We start from the raw sequence: 16,904 nt of genomic DNA on the forward strand, positions 1-16,904 counted from the left end.
GAACTGTTCATATTAGCGGAAGACAAAAATGCTTTCTCCTTAGTAATAACCAACATTCAGGCACAGACCAGATAAGGTACATGAAGAAGAGGAGGAGGTGAAAAGCAGAAAAATGTATGACACTAGAACTTAAATGGACATGCGATGCTTATGAACTTTCAAGGTTAATCAAGCAGGGATAACATTATATTACTAGTTACAAACTAAGCCAACAACATTAAAAATACAGACTTATGAAACGGTGAAGATCTGCATGTAGATACATATACAAACAATAAATATCAACTAATGCAGTGTATGAGTCAAGAATAAAGAGGATGATTAATTTGGTTGGGTTGGCAGCAAAAGGAAGTGTGGGACACCATGCCAAGTGAACATACTCTCTTAGTGAAAATCATCAACATTTAACTGCATGCAAACAATTATTGTATTTTCTGGACTATAAGAGACGTTTTTTCATGGAAAATGTTGCCTGAAATTATTGTTTCTTATGATCCAAAGGTACTAGGTACAGTGATGTCTTTAGTTGCAACCATGGCGAGAGACAGTTTTGTCAAAACATCCAAGTGACCTGAACAGCAAGTTCTTTTACTGTGCAACAACAGAAATTGCACAAAATAGAGGCAATATTAAGGAGAGTTTCAGAATTACACATGGAGCAATCTGTAATTTCACTAGGCCTCATACAACTTCTATTACTGGACATCAGTTATAGAACCTTTCGAAGTATTCATTGCAAGGATGGACCAAATGGATAAAGGCGCCAAATCACGATTTAACACCAACAAGATGAATGAAGCAACTAGTATTTTCCCAGTGCATAAATAAGTGAAAAATTGACAGAAGTTTTTTTTTTTTTTTTTTTGGCTGATGCTGCATAAGCTTGCTTTCTTGCATCATATGCCTCTGCTAATGCTAATATTCTATTCTACAACTGTCTTTCCTCAGTTTGAATCAATGCCTCCTCAGGTTTGTAATCTGAGCAAGAGGAAGAATCCCATCAGCATTGAGCCTGCTCAATCCATTCAAAGCCTTATACACCTCAATAAGATCGCCTCGCAGATGCCTAGTCTCCAGAAGCTGCAATTTGCAGAATTTAAGCCTTTCTTCATAAGAGCACCCCTTTGTTCCCTTCACTAGTCTTGTTGCCCTTCTCTGTACTCGTTTAGCAACTCTACATCCTTCCTAAAATGAGGTTTCCAGACCTATATGCAGTACTCAAGGTGTGGCCCGACCATTGCCTTATACAGCAAGATAAATCACCTCCTTATCCCTGCTTGCAAAATTCCTGTATATCATTGACAAGACCCCATGACCTACTCTGGTAGCCTGTCTGCACTGCTCAGATACTTCATATCTGACTGCACAATTACCCACAGGTCTCTCACTCTCCACTGCAAGTCTCCTTAGTCTCCTGGCTTCAACAGTTATGAGAATTCCCAGCAGGATATGTACTCACTTCCCCACTACTTAGCATGTTACTATATATTCCAATACGACTGTTCAAAGTATAATACATGAATCAAAATCCTATCTATGCTTTTAGCTTAGATCATATAAATGTGATCAAATATTTGATCTGTGTACTGTACCAGACTAGCAGTTTCTAAAAAAACACTACTGCCTCATGAATATTTAGACCTCTTGTAATAATAATATCATTTTATTGTAAGCAAAACGCCATGAATACAAATAGCATATATATCCTAGATGGCACACAAGTCAGAGGGGCTAACAGTACAACCAGAAACTTATCTCAAACATTAGATAAAATAATAAATTACATTACATTATTCAAATTTCAATAAATACTAAAAACAAGATTAAACTGATAGTACTGTGCAAAGGACCAGCAATATACAATAACTTACAATCATTTAACACATTCTGAATGAATATTCTACATTTACAAAAAAAGAAATAATAATAATAAATAAATAAAATATGTATAACATTCAAATCCTACTCTAAAGTGAGGTCTGTCCACTCAGAACTGCCTGGATAATTTTGGATCAATGCTACACATCATTAAATAAAACAGGATCAATATTCATTTTATTAATTTAAACTACGACATTATTTAGTTCAACTGCATGCATTGATCAATTTGACACGTTACTTGCTGATGCCCATATAAATATAGACTGTGTGGATATAATGGTTGTAATGTACATGGTTATCCAATACTATAAAGTGAGGTCTGTCCACTCAGAACTGCCTGGATAACTTTGGTCCAATGCTTCTAGGTGAGGCAATTTCAGCAGACAGTGTATTCTAAATATACAGTAATACCTCGAAGTTACGCAATAGGTGGGTCCGACGAAAATCGCTCAAGTCGAATTTGCGTAAGTCGGGGTACAACTTTGCATATAAATACATATAAATTTTGTTTAATTGGGACCAAGGACTAACAAAAACACTAGTTTAGAAGAAAAATATTTAATAAAATTGCAGTTCTTTATACATATCAATACAAAATATGTATTAAAAAAATAAATGAGTTACGTAAAAAAGTTATTTCGATGTTGATGGCTTCATAAAATCTAACAAATTCGTCTGACGACACAGCGCCTTTTTTTTTCATGCAGAATTTCTTTGTAGCAAGTTAATTTTTTTATTCCTTGCTTTCTAGTTATAACGCGTTCTTCGATGGAGTCTGTGTTCTAAAATTTTTAAGCCCTTTTCAACTGAGCTGAGACCTTCTGTCAAACTTGCAATTGTCATGTGCTTTTCTGGTGGAACCGGGTCTGAAGTGTCAGATACTTCAGTGAACGTTTTGCTCACGCATCTCTATGAGCTCATTCGTTGTCAGCTCCTGACTATGTGAATCCAACAGCTCACTGACATCATCACCAGTGACTTCCAAATATAATTGCCTGGCAAGATTAACAACTTCTTCTATCACATGAGTGACACGATCAGTTTCTGGCATTGTTTTCGTCTCGTTTTTGAAAAAAAAATGAACAAAGTTTCTTCCAGAGACCATTCAATGTTTTTTTTATGAATTTCATCCCAAGATTCTTCAATGATTCTTAAGGCATCTAAAACATTGAATTGTTTCCAAAAGTCTTTAACAGATATCTCACTATTTTGTCTCATAGCTTCATTCAGACATGCAAACGAATGCCTCGTGTAGTAAGACTTGAATGTTTTGATGACTCCATGGTCCATCGGTTGAAGCAAGCTGGTTGCGTTTGGAGGCAAAAACACAACTTTCACAAGTGGGTCGAAATTAATTAGGGTGGCAGGAGGGTGACCGGGTGCACTGTCAATAAGAAGCATCACTTTAAATGGAATCTGTTTAGACTTGCAATAATGTTCGACTTCGGGTATGAAGTGGTGACCAAACCAGTCCTCAAAAACGGAAGCTGTCACCCAAGCTTTATGATTTGACTTCCAACTCACTGGTAAGCTAATTTTAGATATACACCAAACGAAAAAATCAAGAACCGCGTAACTCCGAGTTCGCGTAAGTCGGGGTATTACTGTATACAACTTCAACAAGAAATGTCATTTTTTCCACCCTTCTAAGTGATAAAATGGATTCATCTAACACTGATCAACTAGATTCACCTAATATTGATAAACAAAATAAATGTTAGCTGTTTTATTACCTTGTCAATACTGCTGTGTATTAATTCTTCAACTGACACACACATGCATAATGCTTGGGAAAGAGTGGCACCTTTCAGGTCATCATCATCTCCAAAAAGCAACAACTCATAATCCTATTAGGGGGGGAAAAAAATCCTAAATGAAGGGATTTTACAATTTAATTTATTACTATACTGTGGCCACAAAAATATATATATCACACAATTTATTAAGCTAAATACTAAATTTATTATTTATTAATATACTAAATTTACTAAATACTAAAGCTAAATGTTTAGGGATCGTCCAATTATTAAGCATAAAAAAGGTGGGAGAGGGTGTTACAATCAAGCAAAATAATACTGTCTGCACAATATCAGGAAAAAAAAAAAAAAAAAATTTTGATGTGGCAGTATAATAATTTGATTGCCTTATACATTAATTCACCTTTTACAGCATATGCCAGGCCAGAGGCAAAGTTAATTAATCTAACAATCCATTTTTTAAAAATGCTTGTGCAGAACCATAGCTTCAAAATTATTCACAGGCTGTAAATCCTGACTTTTAAATATTTAGATTCTTCAGATTCCCAAAGGTCTGTAGATGACAGTTTGAGAAACATTACGCAACAGAACGGATATCAAAAAATAGGCAAAAGCAATAAAATGAAAAGAGATAGAAAAAATTAAAGAAATAAACTAAAATATTAAACTAAGCATAGGTTGAACAATATATATATTGAAGTAGGGTAAAAAATTTGAACTTTTTTTTTTTTTTTTTTTTTATGTGAACCCCAAACACGAGAGGTATTAGAACCTATAGTACTTAGTACCGTGCTTGGGTTGGAGACTGAGAAGACGAAAGAAGATATTTGTTGACATTGGACTTGAACTTCTGTAGATTGTAATTTTCAGGAAATATGTATGAAGGAAGGTTGTTCCAGAAAACGGCAGTTGAATGAATAAATGAGGAAGATGAAAAGTTGGTTCTGTGGGTTTGAAGTTGGACAGTAAATGGATGTTGGCTGGTGGCGGCACGTGTTCGGACTGTTTTGAAAGAGAAAGCGGGAATTATAGAAGGTAATTCAGAAGAACAGTGCCCATGGAAGTATCTGTAGAAGAGGCATGCAGCAGAAACAGTGCGTCTATGAGACAGCGAGTGGAGAGACTCTGTTAGAGATGAATCATTAATTAACCTAACTGCCCTCTTCTGAATGGAATCAAGAAGCCTGAGAGAGGTTTTGAGGGCACCACCCCAGATGTGGGAACAATATTCCATGGCAGGGCGGATTTGCGACATATACAGAGTGAGCAGCTGTTTGGAAGAAAAGTAACGCCGAGAGCGAAAGAGAAAACCAAGTTTTTTAGATGCAGAGGAAGCAATATTTGTAATGTGCTTGTGCCAAGAGAGATTAGAAGTCAGGGTAAATCCCCAAAAGAGATATATCCTTTTGCCTAGAAATTGGAGTGTCACTAAAAATAAGCATAGGAGCAGAAGAATCCTTTTTAGCATTAGCATTAGTAGAGGCATATGATGCAAGAAAGCAAGCTTATTCAGCATCAGCCAAAAAAAAAAAAAAAAAACCCCACTCCCATTTCACCCCTCCGTTCGTTCGAAATACCTGTCCAGTTGAGCTTTAAATTTGTTTAGGCTATCAACTTCAACAACAAGTGATGGAAGTCGGTTCCACCAACCAACCACCCGCTGGCCAAAGGCAAATTTCCGCACATCTATCCGACATCCGTCCTTCCTCAATTTGAATTTATGCCCTCTGAGGTGATTATTCTGAGCAAGATGAAGAATCCCATTGGCATTGAGCATGCTCAAACCATTCAAAGCCTTATACACCTCTATCAGATCACCTCGCCGGTGCCTAGTCTCCAGACTCTGTAATTTGCAAAACATAAGCCTTTCTTCGTAAGAGCAACCCTTTGTTCCATTCACTAATCTTGTTGCCCTTCTCTGTACCCGTTCCAGCAGCTCTACATCCTTCTTGAAATGAGGCCTCCAGACCTGTATACAGACTCAAGATGTGGCCTAACCATTGCCTTATACAAGGGAATAATCACCTCCTCATCCCTGCTAGAAAAATTCCTGTATATCATTGACAAGACACCATGAGCTACTCTTGCAGCTCATCTGCACTGCTCAGAGAACTTCATATCTGCCTGCACAATTACCCCCAGGTCCTTTTCATTCTCCATCACTGTCAGTGTAGTACCGCAGAGTTGATACGTTGCTCTGGAGTTACTGTTTCCCATATGTAGTACTTTACATTTGTCAATGTTAAACTTCATTTGCCACCTCTCAGCCCATATGTTCAACCTTTCCAGATCCTGTTGCAGCAGCATAGCGTCAGTAGTGTCCTTAACGACCCTGCCAACCTTTGTATCATCTGCAAACTTGGACATTAAACTTGATATCCCATCATCAATATCATTCATAAACACCGAAAACAACAACGGACCCAACACTGAACCCTGAGGAACTCCACTAATAACATTAGTCCACGTTGAGCAGTGTCCATTGATTACCACTCTCTGTCTTCTGCCACTCAACCATCCCCTTATCCATAGCAGCAATTTGCCTCCAATGCCACACTGCTCCAATTTGTGCAGCAGTCTTCCATGTGCAACAGTATCAAAAGCCTTTCTAAGATCCAAATATATAATATCAAAGTTATTCCCTGAATCCAGTTCTTTTGTGACTACATCATAGTATCCAATCAAATTGGTCAGACAAGACCTGCCCTTAACAAAACCATGATCCGTCTGAGATATAAGACAAGACTGAGTTTTAGAAGGGTTGAAATCAACTAAGTTGTCTTTGCCCCACTGGAGAATTACCTGCAGATCGGCATTTAAGGAATTGGTAGCAGATTTTCGAGAAGTTGAATCTGATTGAGCTGGACAAGGTTTCTCAAAATGGAAAGTTGAATGCAATGTGCTATCATCGGCAAAACTATGGATAGGATTTCCAGTCAATGGAAGAAGGTCATTGATATACAAGAGGAAAAGGGTGGGGGAAAGAACTGAACCTTGGGGGACACCGGCATTAGTGGAGAAGTTAGAAGACCGAGAGCCATCTACCATCACCCTCAGTGAGCGATCAGAGAGAAAACTGGATAACCAATTACTAAAAACAGTTGGCAAACCATAAGATGGAAGCTTGTTTAGAAGACCTTTATGCCAAACACGATTAAAAGCCTTTGAGATGTCAAGAGCAACTACTTGTGTTTCACCGAACCTTTCCATTGAATTAGTCCATAAATGGGTAACATAAGCCAGAATATCACCAGTGGATCGACACTGACGGAATCTATACTGGTGATCGTTGATCAGACGGAAGGTTTCTAGGTAGTTTAAGAGTTGGCAGTTAATTGAGTTCTCCATTACTTTAGAAAGAGTAGAAGTAACTGCAATGGGACGATAATTGGATGGGAGGGATTTGTTACCCTTGTTAGGAACTGGCTGGATATGAGCAAATTTCCAAGCAGAAGGAAAAACACCTTTAGAATAAGAAAGTGAAAAAAGGCGGCAAAGAATAGGAGTAAGTTCAGGAGCACAGGTTTTGAGAACAAGTGGAGAAATACCATCAAGACCTGGAGCTTTCTTAGCATCAAGATTCATCAAAATCCTTCTGATATCCTTTTGACGGAAGACCACAGGAGACATTGAATGGAGTGTGTTGGGAATGGTGGGAGGTGTTTTACCAAGATCATTAATACATGGGCTGAAAGAAAAATGGGATGCTAGCAGGTCAGCTTTATCCTTGGCTGAAGTGACAACAGAACCATCTGGTTTGGACAGAGGTGGGAGCAGAGATGGGCAAAAGTTGCGGCCAATAGCTTTGGCAAGAGACCAAAATGCTCGGCTACCATTAGGGCAAGAAGCAAGTTTTCTACTCTTAGCCTGTTCAAACTCTAGTTTGGACTGATTAATAACTGCTTTACAATTGTTGCGAGCTTTGGTGTAGGCAGAAAATGAAACTGAAGAATTAGAAACAAGCCAATTACGATATGCAACATTCTTCTCTTGGACAGCCTTAGCACATTTATTGGAAAACCAAGGTTTAGATAAAGGACGAGATTTTAAAGTGGAGTGTGGGATAAAGGATTCCATTCCTGCAAGAATAATTTCGCTGACACGATCTGAGCAAACGTTGACATCAGAACTTTTGAAACAGTAATCCGACCAAGGAAAAGAAGACTCGCAGGTCATCCCATTTTGCATTCTTGTAATGCCAAACAACATGAGGTTGGGAATAGCCATGAGATAAAGGTTCCATTCGAGAAGAGACAATCACCAAGTTGTGATCTGAAGTGCCTAAAGGAGCTCTCACTTCGACCGTGTACTTAGAAGGGTTGTTTGTGAGAAAAAGATCAAGCGTATTGGCTGTATGATTAGGATTGTCTGGTATTCTTGTAGGTAAATGAACAATCTGTGCTAGGTCATTAGTAATTGCAAAAGCCTCAGCATCTCGACCTGCTGGGTCGGTGTGACTAGAAAACGGAAGCCAGCTGGGGTTGTGAACATTAAAATCAGCAAGGAAAATTACCTCACTGTTAGGAGAGTTGGACTGGAGGAAGTCAAGTTGCAATGAGAGGAAGTCAAAGAGCTCCAAGTGATTAGTCGAGTTGGGAGAACGGTAGAGACAACAGATGAATTTGACACAATGAGGTAGAGAGATTTTAAGCCAGAGAAGATCAAAGAGAGGAGATTCCAAATTGCCAAGTCTCTGACAGGGAATATCAGAACGGACATATGCACAAGTACCACCTTTGAGGCGAAAGGAATCATATAGCGAATAATTTGGGCATCTGAGATGAGCAGTAGTTGAATCAACCGATAACTAAGATTCTGTCAGAAAAAGTACATGAGGTTTGGCAGACTGCAAGTGGAAGTGGAAATAGTGGAACTATTTCCACTTCCACTTGCAGGAAAATGTGGAAAAAAGTGAAACTAATAACTTAATCACTTGGAATTCTTTGATTTCCTCTCTTTGAAACTTGACTTTCTCCAGCCCAACTTTCCTAACAGCGAGGTAATTTTCTTTGGTGATTTTAATGTTCACAATGCCAGCTGGCTTCCATTTTCTAATAATTCTAGTCACACGGAGCTGGCTGGTCAAGATGCTGAGGCTTTTACAAATACTAATGACCTCCCACAGATTGTTCATTTACCTACAAAAATACCAGTCAATCCTAACACGTTTCATCTTTTCCTCACAAACAACCTTTCTAGGTACATAGTTAAGGTAAGTGGTGATCTAGGCACTTCAGATGACAAATTGGTGATGGTCTCTTCTCAAATAGTGCCTTTCTCTCTTAGCCATTTTCAACCTCGTTTTGTTTGGCATTACAAGAAAGTAAAATGAAATGATCTCCAAGATTTCTTTTCTTATTTTCCTTGGTTGGATGTCAATGTTTGCTCAGATTGTATGAGTGAAATTATTCTTGTAGGGATGGAATCCTTTATTCCACACTCCCGTTTACAATCTCGTCCTTTACACCGATGAGCCAAAACATTATGACCACCTACCTAATATGATGTTGGTCCTCCAAGTGCAGCCAAAACAGCTCGTACCCGGTGAGGTATGGACACTACATGATTTCTAAATGTGTCTTGTGGTATCTGGTACCAACACATAACCAGCAGATCATCCTTTAACTCGTGTAAGGTCCATGGTTGAGACACTGCAGATTGGAGTTGCTGTTCCAACAAACCAAAGATGAGGACAAATGGGCCTGTTGTACTGGGATCCATCGTGAAAGAAGATTAAGTGTTAACCAGTAAAACAATTTAATTACAAATATATACAGAATAACTTTGATTACAAATAGATATTGTAGCTTTTGAGACAACTCGTGTCTCTTTTTCAACAGAATTTGGACTTAACATACACAGTTATGCATGCAGTGAGGCGTGTGAAGGCACATCATTCAATCATTAAACTGGTGTTTATTGTTGCTGCACAGACATGTGCAGTTTTCCTCCAGTGCTTGTCTAGGCATAAAATGGTTGTCTCTAAGATGGGGTATAGTCTCATGCCTTTGCAGCGATGCATGGCTCTCGAATTGCTCAATATATTGAGTGACTTTAACCAGAAGTGGTGACGAAAGTGCCGAGAGTGGTCTATTATTTCACAGTCTCGCTTGGGATTCTAATAACATCTAAATTCTACTGGCTTCGTGTAAATCTCTTAAGACAACTAACACTATTAGCTTTTATCTAGTGTATAGCCTCACATGTCTAAATTTAATAACATCAAAATTTTGCCCGACTTATTAGGCCTTTAACACATCTCTTTGGCGTTCAACTCCAACCAGTGATTTCCTAACAGCAATCCCATTAAGCATTAATGTCAAACGCATAATTTTTTTTTTTTTTTTAGGTCCTAGCCACTGAAATCCCAGGAAACTAGGTGGCAGGATCTGCCAGAGCAATTTGTTGTGATACTGGATACACCCAGCTAGCCTCCACGTGGCAGGATATGGGCAACATCAGGCCCCACTAGGGGCCTGGCAGCCAATAAGCTGGATAAACAATGGGCACAACATATCACACTGCACAGACACGGCCCCACACACTTTCAAATCTCTGGCTTGACAGTGTACTGTCCTTGATACAGCGAAATACAAGCGGAGATGGGAGAAATCCCAGGTGCCGTCTGACACGAACATACCTTATACCTTGGGATTGAGGTCATGGTGGGTAGTCCAGAAGTGCTCTGCGATTGCGGACTGGTCGGTCTCAGCAAGGCGAATTGCTCTGTTGTGTTCTGTAAGGCGGTCTTGAAGACGTCTCGAAGTCTCTCCTATGTAGCAGCTGTCACAGTCTTTGCAGGTTATGCAGTATATTACACTGCTGCGTAAGAGAGGGGTGACAGGGGTCTTTACATTGGAAACCAGAGAACGTAAGCTTCTACCGGGCAACTGCACGCATTTTATTATGCAGTATTATCTGAGGATTTTTGAGATCCGGCCTGACATGCCTGAATAGTAGGGAACGTCGGCGGTAGGTATATTGGTCTGGGTTGGTGGTCTCGGGTGGATTGTGAGCTCCTGTGCTAGCAATAGGCACTTGTCTAGTATGTGCGTTGGGTAGCCACAATTGATTAAGTCTGTCCTCACTTGAGAAATCTTGCTGCACCTAGCTTCATCTGTGCTGGAATGGCTCCAAGCTCTGGAGAATAGAGTGCAGGCAGTGCTGTTGAGATGACTGGGAGCATGGCCGGATCTGTATTTTGTGAACTGTCTGCACCACATAGGCTTACAAGTATACTGAGGTTTCCAGATATGGGCCCACCTGTTTTACTAGGACATCCAGGAATGGGAGAGATCCGTTAACCTCTAACTCTAGAGTGAACTGAATGAACACAGACAGGGAATTAAGATATTCTAGCAATGCTGTTTCAACCAAAGATGCTTAATGGGACTGATGTCTGGGGAATTTGGAGGCTAGGTCAATACCTGGATTTGGTTTTTGGTTTTTTTTTTTAGGAGCATTAGCAACTAAGGCCATATTGCTCCGGGATATGCGGTGGTCATTCCCTGACCTTTCCGCATCCTCCGTATTTGGTGGTGACGGGCTCGAACCCCGGTCTAATCAAGAAGCGTGTGCTACGCACTGCTGCTCCTTCCCACCTGGCTACGGAGGCGCCTCAATACCTGGAAATCTTTCTCATGTTCTGCAAACCAGTCTCGAACAGTAGAAGAGACTGGTTATGCAAACCAGTCTTTTCTACTAGTTTTAAAGTAATGGAGAAATCAATTAACCGGCAACTCAAACTATCTAGAAACCTTCCATCAGATCAATGATCACCCGTATGGACAAATTCAATGGAAATGTTTGGTGAAACTGAAGCACTTGCTCTTGAGATTTCAAAGGCTTCTGATTGTTTTTGGCATAAATTTATTCTAAATAAGTTTCCATCTTATGGTTTTTACCATCTGATTTTTGTAATTGGGTATCTAGTTTTCTCTCTGGCCGATTTGAGAGAAAACAAGAGGAGAAGTTAGTAGATGGCTCTCCATCTCAGAGAAACCTTTCGCTGTGCAGCAAAGATAACTTACTTGATTTCAATCCTTCTACAATTCATATCCTGTCTTATATCTTGCAAAAAGAATACTTCGACTCTTCTGTTTATCTTCAATGACACTCTGATTTCTAGGCAAGATAAGCACATCACAAATATTGCTTCCTCTGCATCTAAAAAACTGGGTTTTTCTCTTTGGCTCTTGGTGTTACTTTCTTCCAAACAGCTGTTCACTCTGTAGAAATCGAAAATAAGCCCTACCATTGAATATTTTACTCCATATGGAAGGATGCCCCAAAACCTCTCTCAGGCTTCTAGATTCCATTCAAAAGATGGCAGTTAGGTTAATTAATGACTCATCTCGAACAGTTTCTCTACTCTCTGTTCTCATAGAGATTCTGTTTTTTGCAGCATACCTTTTCTGTAGATACTGTTCATGGGCATTGTTCTTCTAAATTGGCTTTTATAATTCCCACTCTCTCTTCCAAAGCAGTCCGAACCCGTGCCGCAAGCAGTCAACATCTTTTTTACTGTCCAACTTCAAACTCACAGAACCAACTTTTCTTCTTCTTCTTCATTTATTCATTCAACTTCCACTCTCTGGAACAATCTTCCTTCATATGTATTAACTGAAAATTACAATTTACAGAAGTTCAAGTCTTACATCAATAAATAATTTCTTTAACCTTCTCAACCTTCAACCCGCACGGTACTAAGTACAATAGGTTCTAATATCTTTTGTGTTTGGGGTTTAAAAAAATAAAAAAAAGCTTTTTTGAAGCACTAGCCAAAAATTTTAAAAATATATGAAATTAAATTAATTACAATTAAATCCTGAAATTTAGATAAACTTGCAACTTTCACAAAAGTATCTGGGAGTTTATACCAACAATCGATCGCTCACTCTTTGATTAAACGAAATTTTTTTGCCACAGATTACAGTTATCTGCTCTCAATTTAAATTTGATTTCTTGCATGTCAAATGACTAAGAATAAAAATGCCCTTGGAATTTAAGATTATTTAAACCTTTCAAGGCCTTAAACAATTCAATAGATTCATCTGGCAGATATCCGGGTTCCAAATGCCAACTTAAAAACCCCATACAGGAGGTCTCTCTCTCTCTCTCTCTCTCTCTCTCTCTCTCTCTCTCTCTCTCTCTCTAGATAAGAATATCCTATTATGCCACTAGCCAATCATGCCACTGTTCTCTGTATATCCTCTCTACAACAGATCTATATCTTTCCTAAAATGGGGCCTCCAAGACTGTATGCAATATTCAGTGGTAGCTAAACTATTGCTTTATATAGTGGAATAATCTTGAGAGTTCAAGAATTTTTTGTTACCACAACAGCTAATACTGAAGGGATCGTTAAGTGGAAGACAGTAGTTATTAATGGGCACTGCTCTTCGTGGCCAGTTATCAGTGGGGACCCACAGGGTTCAGTTCTGGGCCCAGTGGCTCTCCATCCTTTCAATATTTATTAATGATACTGATGAAGATATATCAAGCTTAATGTCAAAGTTTGTAGATGATACAAAAAATTGGCAGGGTGATTAACAACGGTAATCAGGGTGAGCTACTGCAAAAAAGATATAGGAAAATTGGGTCAATGGACTGTGAAATGGTAGCTTAACGTTAACAAATGAAAGGTACAAATCTGTCATTAAAACAACATGCAGGAAACAATGGTCTCTCCTTTGGAAAAATTAAACCAATAATAAACTGCTGCGGATAAAAAAGAGCCACAACTGTGGATATCTAGTTCCAGGAGAAGCAGGCGACAAGAAGTGATTCTAGCAAGGCTCCGCATCAGTCATTCGCATCCAACTCACCTGTATTTGCTTATGGAAGAGAATCCACCTCAGTGTTTCTTTTGTCAGTCACAGCTAACAATAAAACACATCCTCATAGAATGTCCCCAACTTTTAACAGTCAAAAAATCAAGCTTTAGCTCCCTGTCCAATTTACAGGAACCCTTAACCTTATTTCATATTCTTGGGAATGAAGCAAATTTCAAGGAACTGTTTAATTATTCGAAACACAAATCTCTATATAATAGACTGTGATCATAGTGACAAACAAATCATGAACAGGCACAATATGGCCCAAGAGGCCCTTGTGCCAAAAAAAACACAAATACAACAACAACAAATGCAAGGTACTGCATATGGGTAGCAGTACTGCCAAAGTAACTTATCAACTGTATGGTACTACACTCATGCTAGTGGAAAATGAGATTCTCTGAGTAGTGCCAGGACAGCTCATGGGGTTTTGTCAATGATATACAGAAACCTTTCTAGCAAGGATAAGGAGGTGATTATCCCTTTGTACAAGGCCATGTTTAGGCCACATCTTCAGCATTGTATAGAGTCTGGAGGCCTCACTTTAGGATGGATGTTGATCTGCTGAAATGGGTGCAAAGAAGGATAACCAGATTAGTGAGTGGAAAGAAAAGGGTTCTTCCGTTATCGAGGAAGGCTTCAGTTGTACAAATTGTAGCATTTTGAGCATTCTTCCTATGACCTTTCTACCTTCACCCAGTCGTCTCTCAATTTCCTGTACAGATGATCCATCAACCTGAATAATTGCACCCAAGTATTTAAATTGCTGTGCAGTTTTCACCTGTATTCCATCTAACTCCAGAACATCCTCACTTTGACTCATGTACTAGGGTTTTCTAGGGTGTTCAGATTGAGGTGTTTAATGCTGTGAATGGATTGCATAAGCTGAATGTGAATGGCATTCTTCCTTTTGTTCAGACTATACATGAGGGGGAATAAATTTAAATTAAAGAAGGATGGTTGCTTGTTGGAAGAGGCTTCCATCTGTTGTTGTGGAAGCTGATGGTTTGAATTAATTCAAGGAAGAAGGAATAAATTAAAGAAAGATTCATGCGCATCAAAAAGGGGGCACTCTGGTCACGGAAGAGAACAGTCTGTGGATTTTTGGCTGCTGTAAAAGGATAAGTATTTTTAGTTTTTACCATATTCTTTGTTAATTAACATAGTACATTGTGTTTTACAGAGATATTAAATAGGTTTAGTAGTGTTTATTAGCTTCTTGTTTTGAATTTAACCAGCGATTTTTGGAAGTTGATTCCCAGTGTTGGTGCCAACATTCTTGAACTAGCCACCATATTGAAGTCGATAAGATCTCAAAGTTATTCCCTGCATTCGGTTCCTTTGTGACCACATCATAGTATCCAATTAAATATTGGTCAGACAAGACTTCTCCTTAACAAAACCATGCTGTGTCTGAGCTATAACTGAAGTCTTGTGTGGATGATCCTGCAGTGCTTCTTTAACCAGTGCCTCCATTAATTTTCTTGGAATAGAAGTTAAACTCACAGGTCTATAATTACTCGTGTCAGCCTTTGATTATCCTTTGTGAATTTGGGTAACATTTGCACATCTCCAGTCTATGGGTACCTCCCCTAAGTCCAAAAACGCTCTCATAATTATGGCTAAAGGTTTGCTTACTTCCTTTACTGTCTCCTTTAATATAACTGGATAGATCCCATCCACCCCAGGTGCCTTTTTTATGTTTATCCTCAACAATTTCTCCTCCACTTTCCTCTCAGTTATTACAAAATCATCTAGCTCACTGCCACAGTTTACTTCACCTCTGGCATTCCCCTTCCTGAATAACTCCTCATGTGTGAATGTAGATGCAAAATACTCATTTAGTTTGTTAGCCACCTGAGCAGGATCCTCAATTGTTGAACCATCAATATCCAGTGGACCAATCTGATTCGTCCCTTTCCTTCTAGAGTTTACATAGGTAAAGAACTCTTTTCTGTTTTTTTTTTGCTTCCTTTGCCAAGGATTTCTCATAATCTGCCTGTGCCGGCCGAATCTCCTTTGTAACTTGGTTACAGACCAACTTATATCTATTAGCATCAGCATTAGTAGAGGCATTTGATGCAAGAAAGCAAGCTTATGCAGCTTCAACCAAAAAAAAAAAAAAAAAAGAGAAAAAAAAAGAAACCACTTCCACTTCAGCCCTCTGTTCGTTCAAAATACCTGTGCAGCTGAGCCTTAAACTTATTTAGGCTATCAACTTCCACGACAAGGGAAGGAAGTCTGTTCCACCAACCAACCACCCGCTGGCTAAAGGTAAATTTCCGCACGTCTATCCTACATCTGTCTTTCCTCAATTTGAATTTATGCCCTCTCAGGTGATTATTCTGAGCGAGAGGAAGAATCCCATCAGCATTGAGCATGCTCAAACCATTCAAGGCTTTATACACCTCTATCAGATCACCTCGCTGGTGCCTAGTCTCCAGACACTGTAATTTGCAAAACTTAAGCCTTTCTTCGTAAGAGCACCCCTTTGTTCCATTCACTAATCTTGTTGCCCTTCTCTGTACTCGTTCCAGCAGCTCTACATCCTTCTTGAAATGAGGCCTCCAGACCTGTATACGACCTGGAACGAGTACAGAGAAGGGCAACAAGATTAGTGAATGGAACAAAGGGGTGCTCTTACGAAGAAAGGCTTAAGTTTTGCAAATTACAGTGTCTGGAGACTAGGCACCAGGTGTGGCCTGACCATTGCCTTATACAAGGGAATAATCACCTCCTTACCCCTGCTAGAAAAATTCCTATATATCATTGACAATACACAATGAGCTACTCTTGCAGCCCGTCTGCACTGTTCAGAGAACTTCATATCTGCCTGCACAACCAGGTCCCTGTCATTCTCTACCACTGTCAGTGTAGTACCACAGAGTTCATACATTGCTCTGGGGTTACTGTTTCCCATGTGTAGTACTTTACATTTGTCAATGTTAAAATTCATTTGCCACCTCTCAGCTCATCTGCTCAACCTTTCCAGATCCTGTTGCAGCAGCATAGTGTCAGTAGTGTCCTTGACAACCCTGCCTACCTTTGTATTGTCTGCAAACTTTGACATTAAGCTTGATATACCATCATCAATATCATTTATGAATACAGAAAACAATAATGGACCCAACACTGAGCCCCTGAGGGACTCCACTAATAACATTAGTCCACGACGAGCAGTGTCCATTGATTACCACTCTTTGTCTTCTCCACCTCAGCCACTCCTTTATCCACAGCAGCAATTTGCCTCCAATGTCACACTGCTCCAATTTGTGCAGCAGTCTTCCATGTGCAACAGTATCAAAAGCCTTTCTAAGATCCAAGTATATAATATCAAAGTTATTCCCTGCATCCAGTTCCTTTGTGACTGCATCATAGTATCCAATCAAATTGGTCAGGCAAGACGTCCCCTTAACAAAACCATGCTGTG

The 16,904-nt window shown here is 39.3% G+C and overlaps 1 protein-coding gene across 1 annotated transcript in view; it reads right to left on the reverse strand.

Annotated features, from left to right (window-relative positions):
• TBC1D23 (TBC1 domain family member 23) overlaps positions 1-16,904 on the reverse strand; it is a 249,771-nt gene that overhangs the window by 107,801 nt on the left and 125,066 nt on the right. Inside the window, exon 9 of the mRNA XM_090381875.1 lies at positions 3,615-3,728. Coding sequence (XP_090238001.1) covers positions 3,615-3,728 — 114 coding nt within the window. The remainder of the gene's footprint in view (positions 1-3,614; positions 3,729-16,904) is intronic.

Source organism: Mastigoproctus giganteus, chromosome 9 (assembly GCF_048544385.1).
Source record: "Mastigoproctus giganteus isolate SK-2022 chromosome 9, ASM4854438v1, whole genome shotgun sequence".
Taxonomy (NCBI): domain Eukaryota; kingdom Metazoa; phylum Arthropoda; class Arachnida; order Uropygi; family Thelyphonidae; genus Mastigoproctus; species Mastigoproctus giganteus.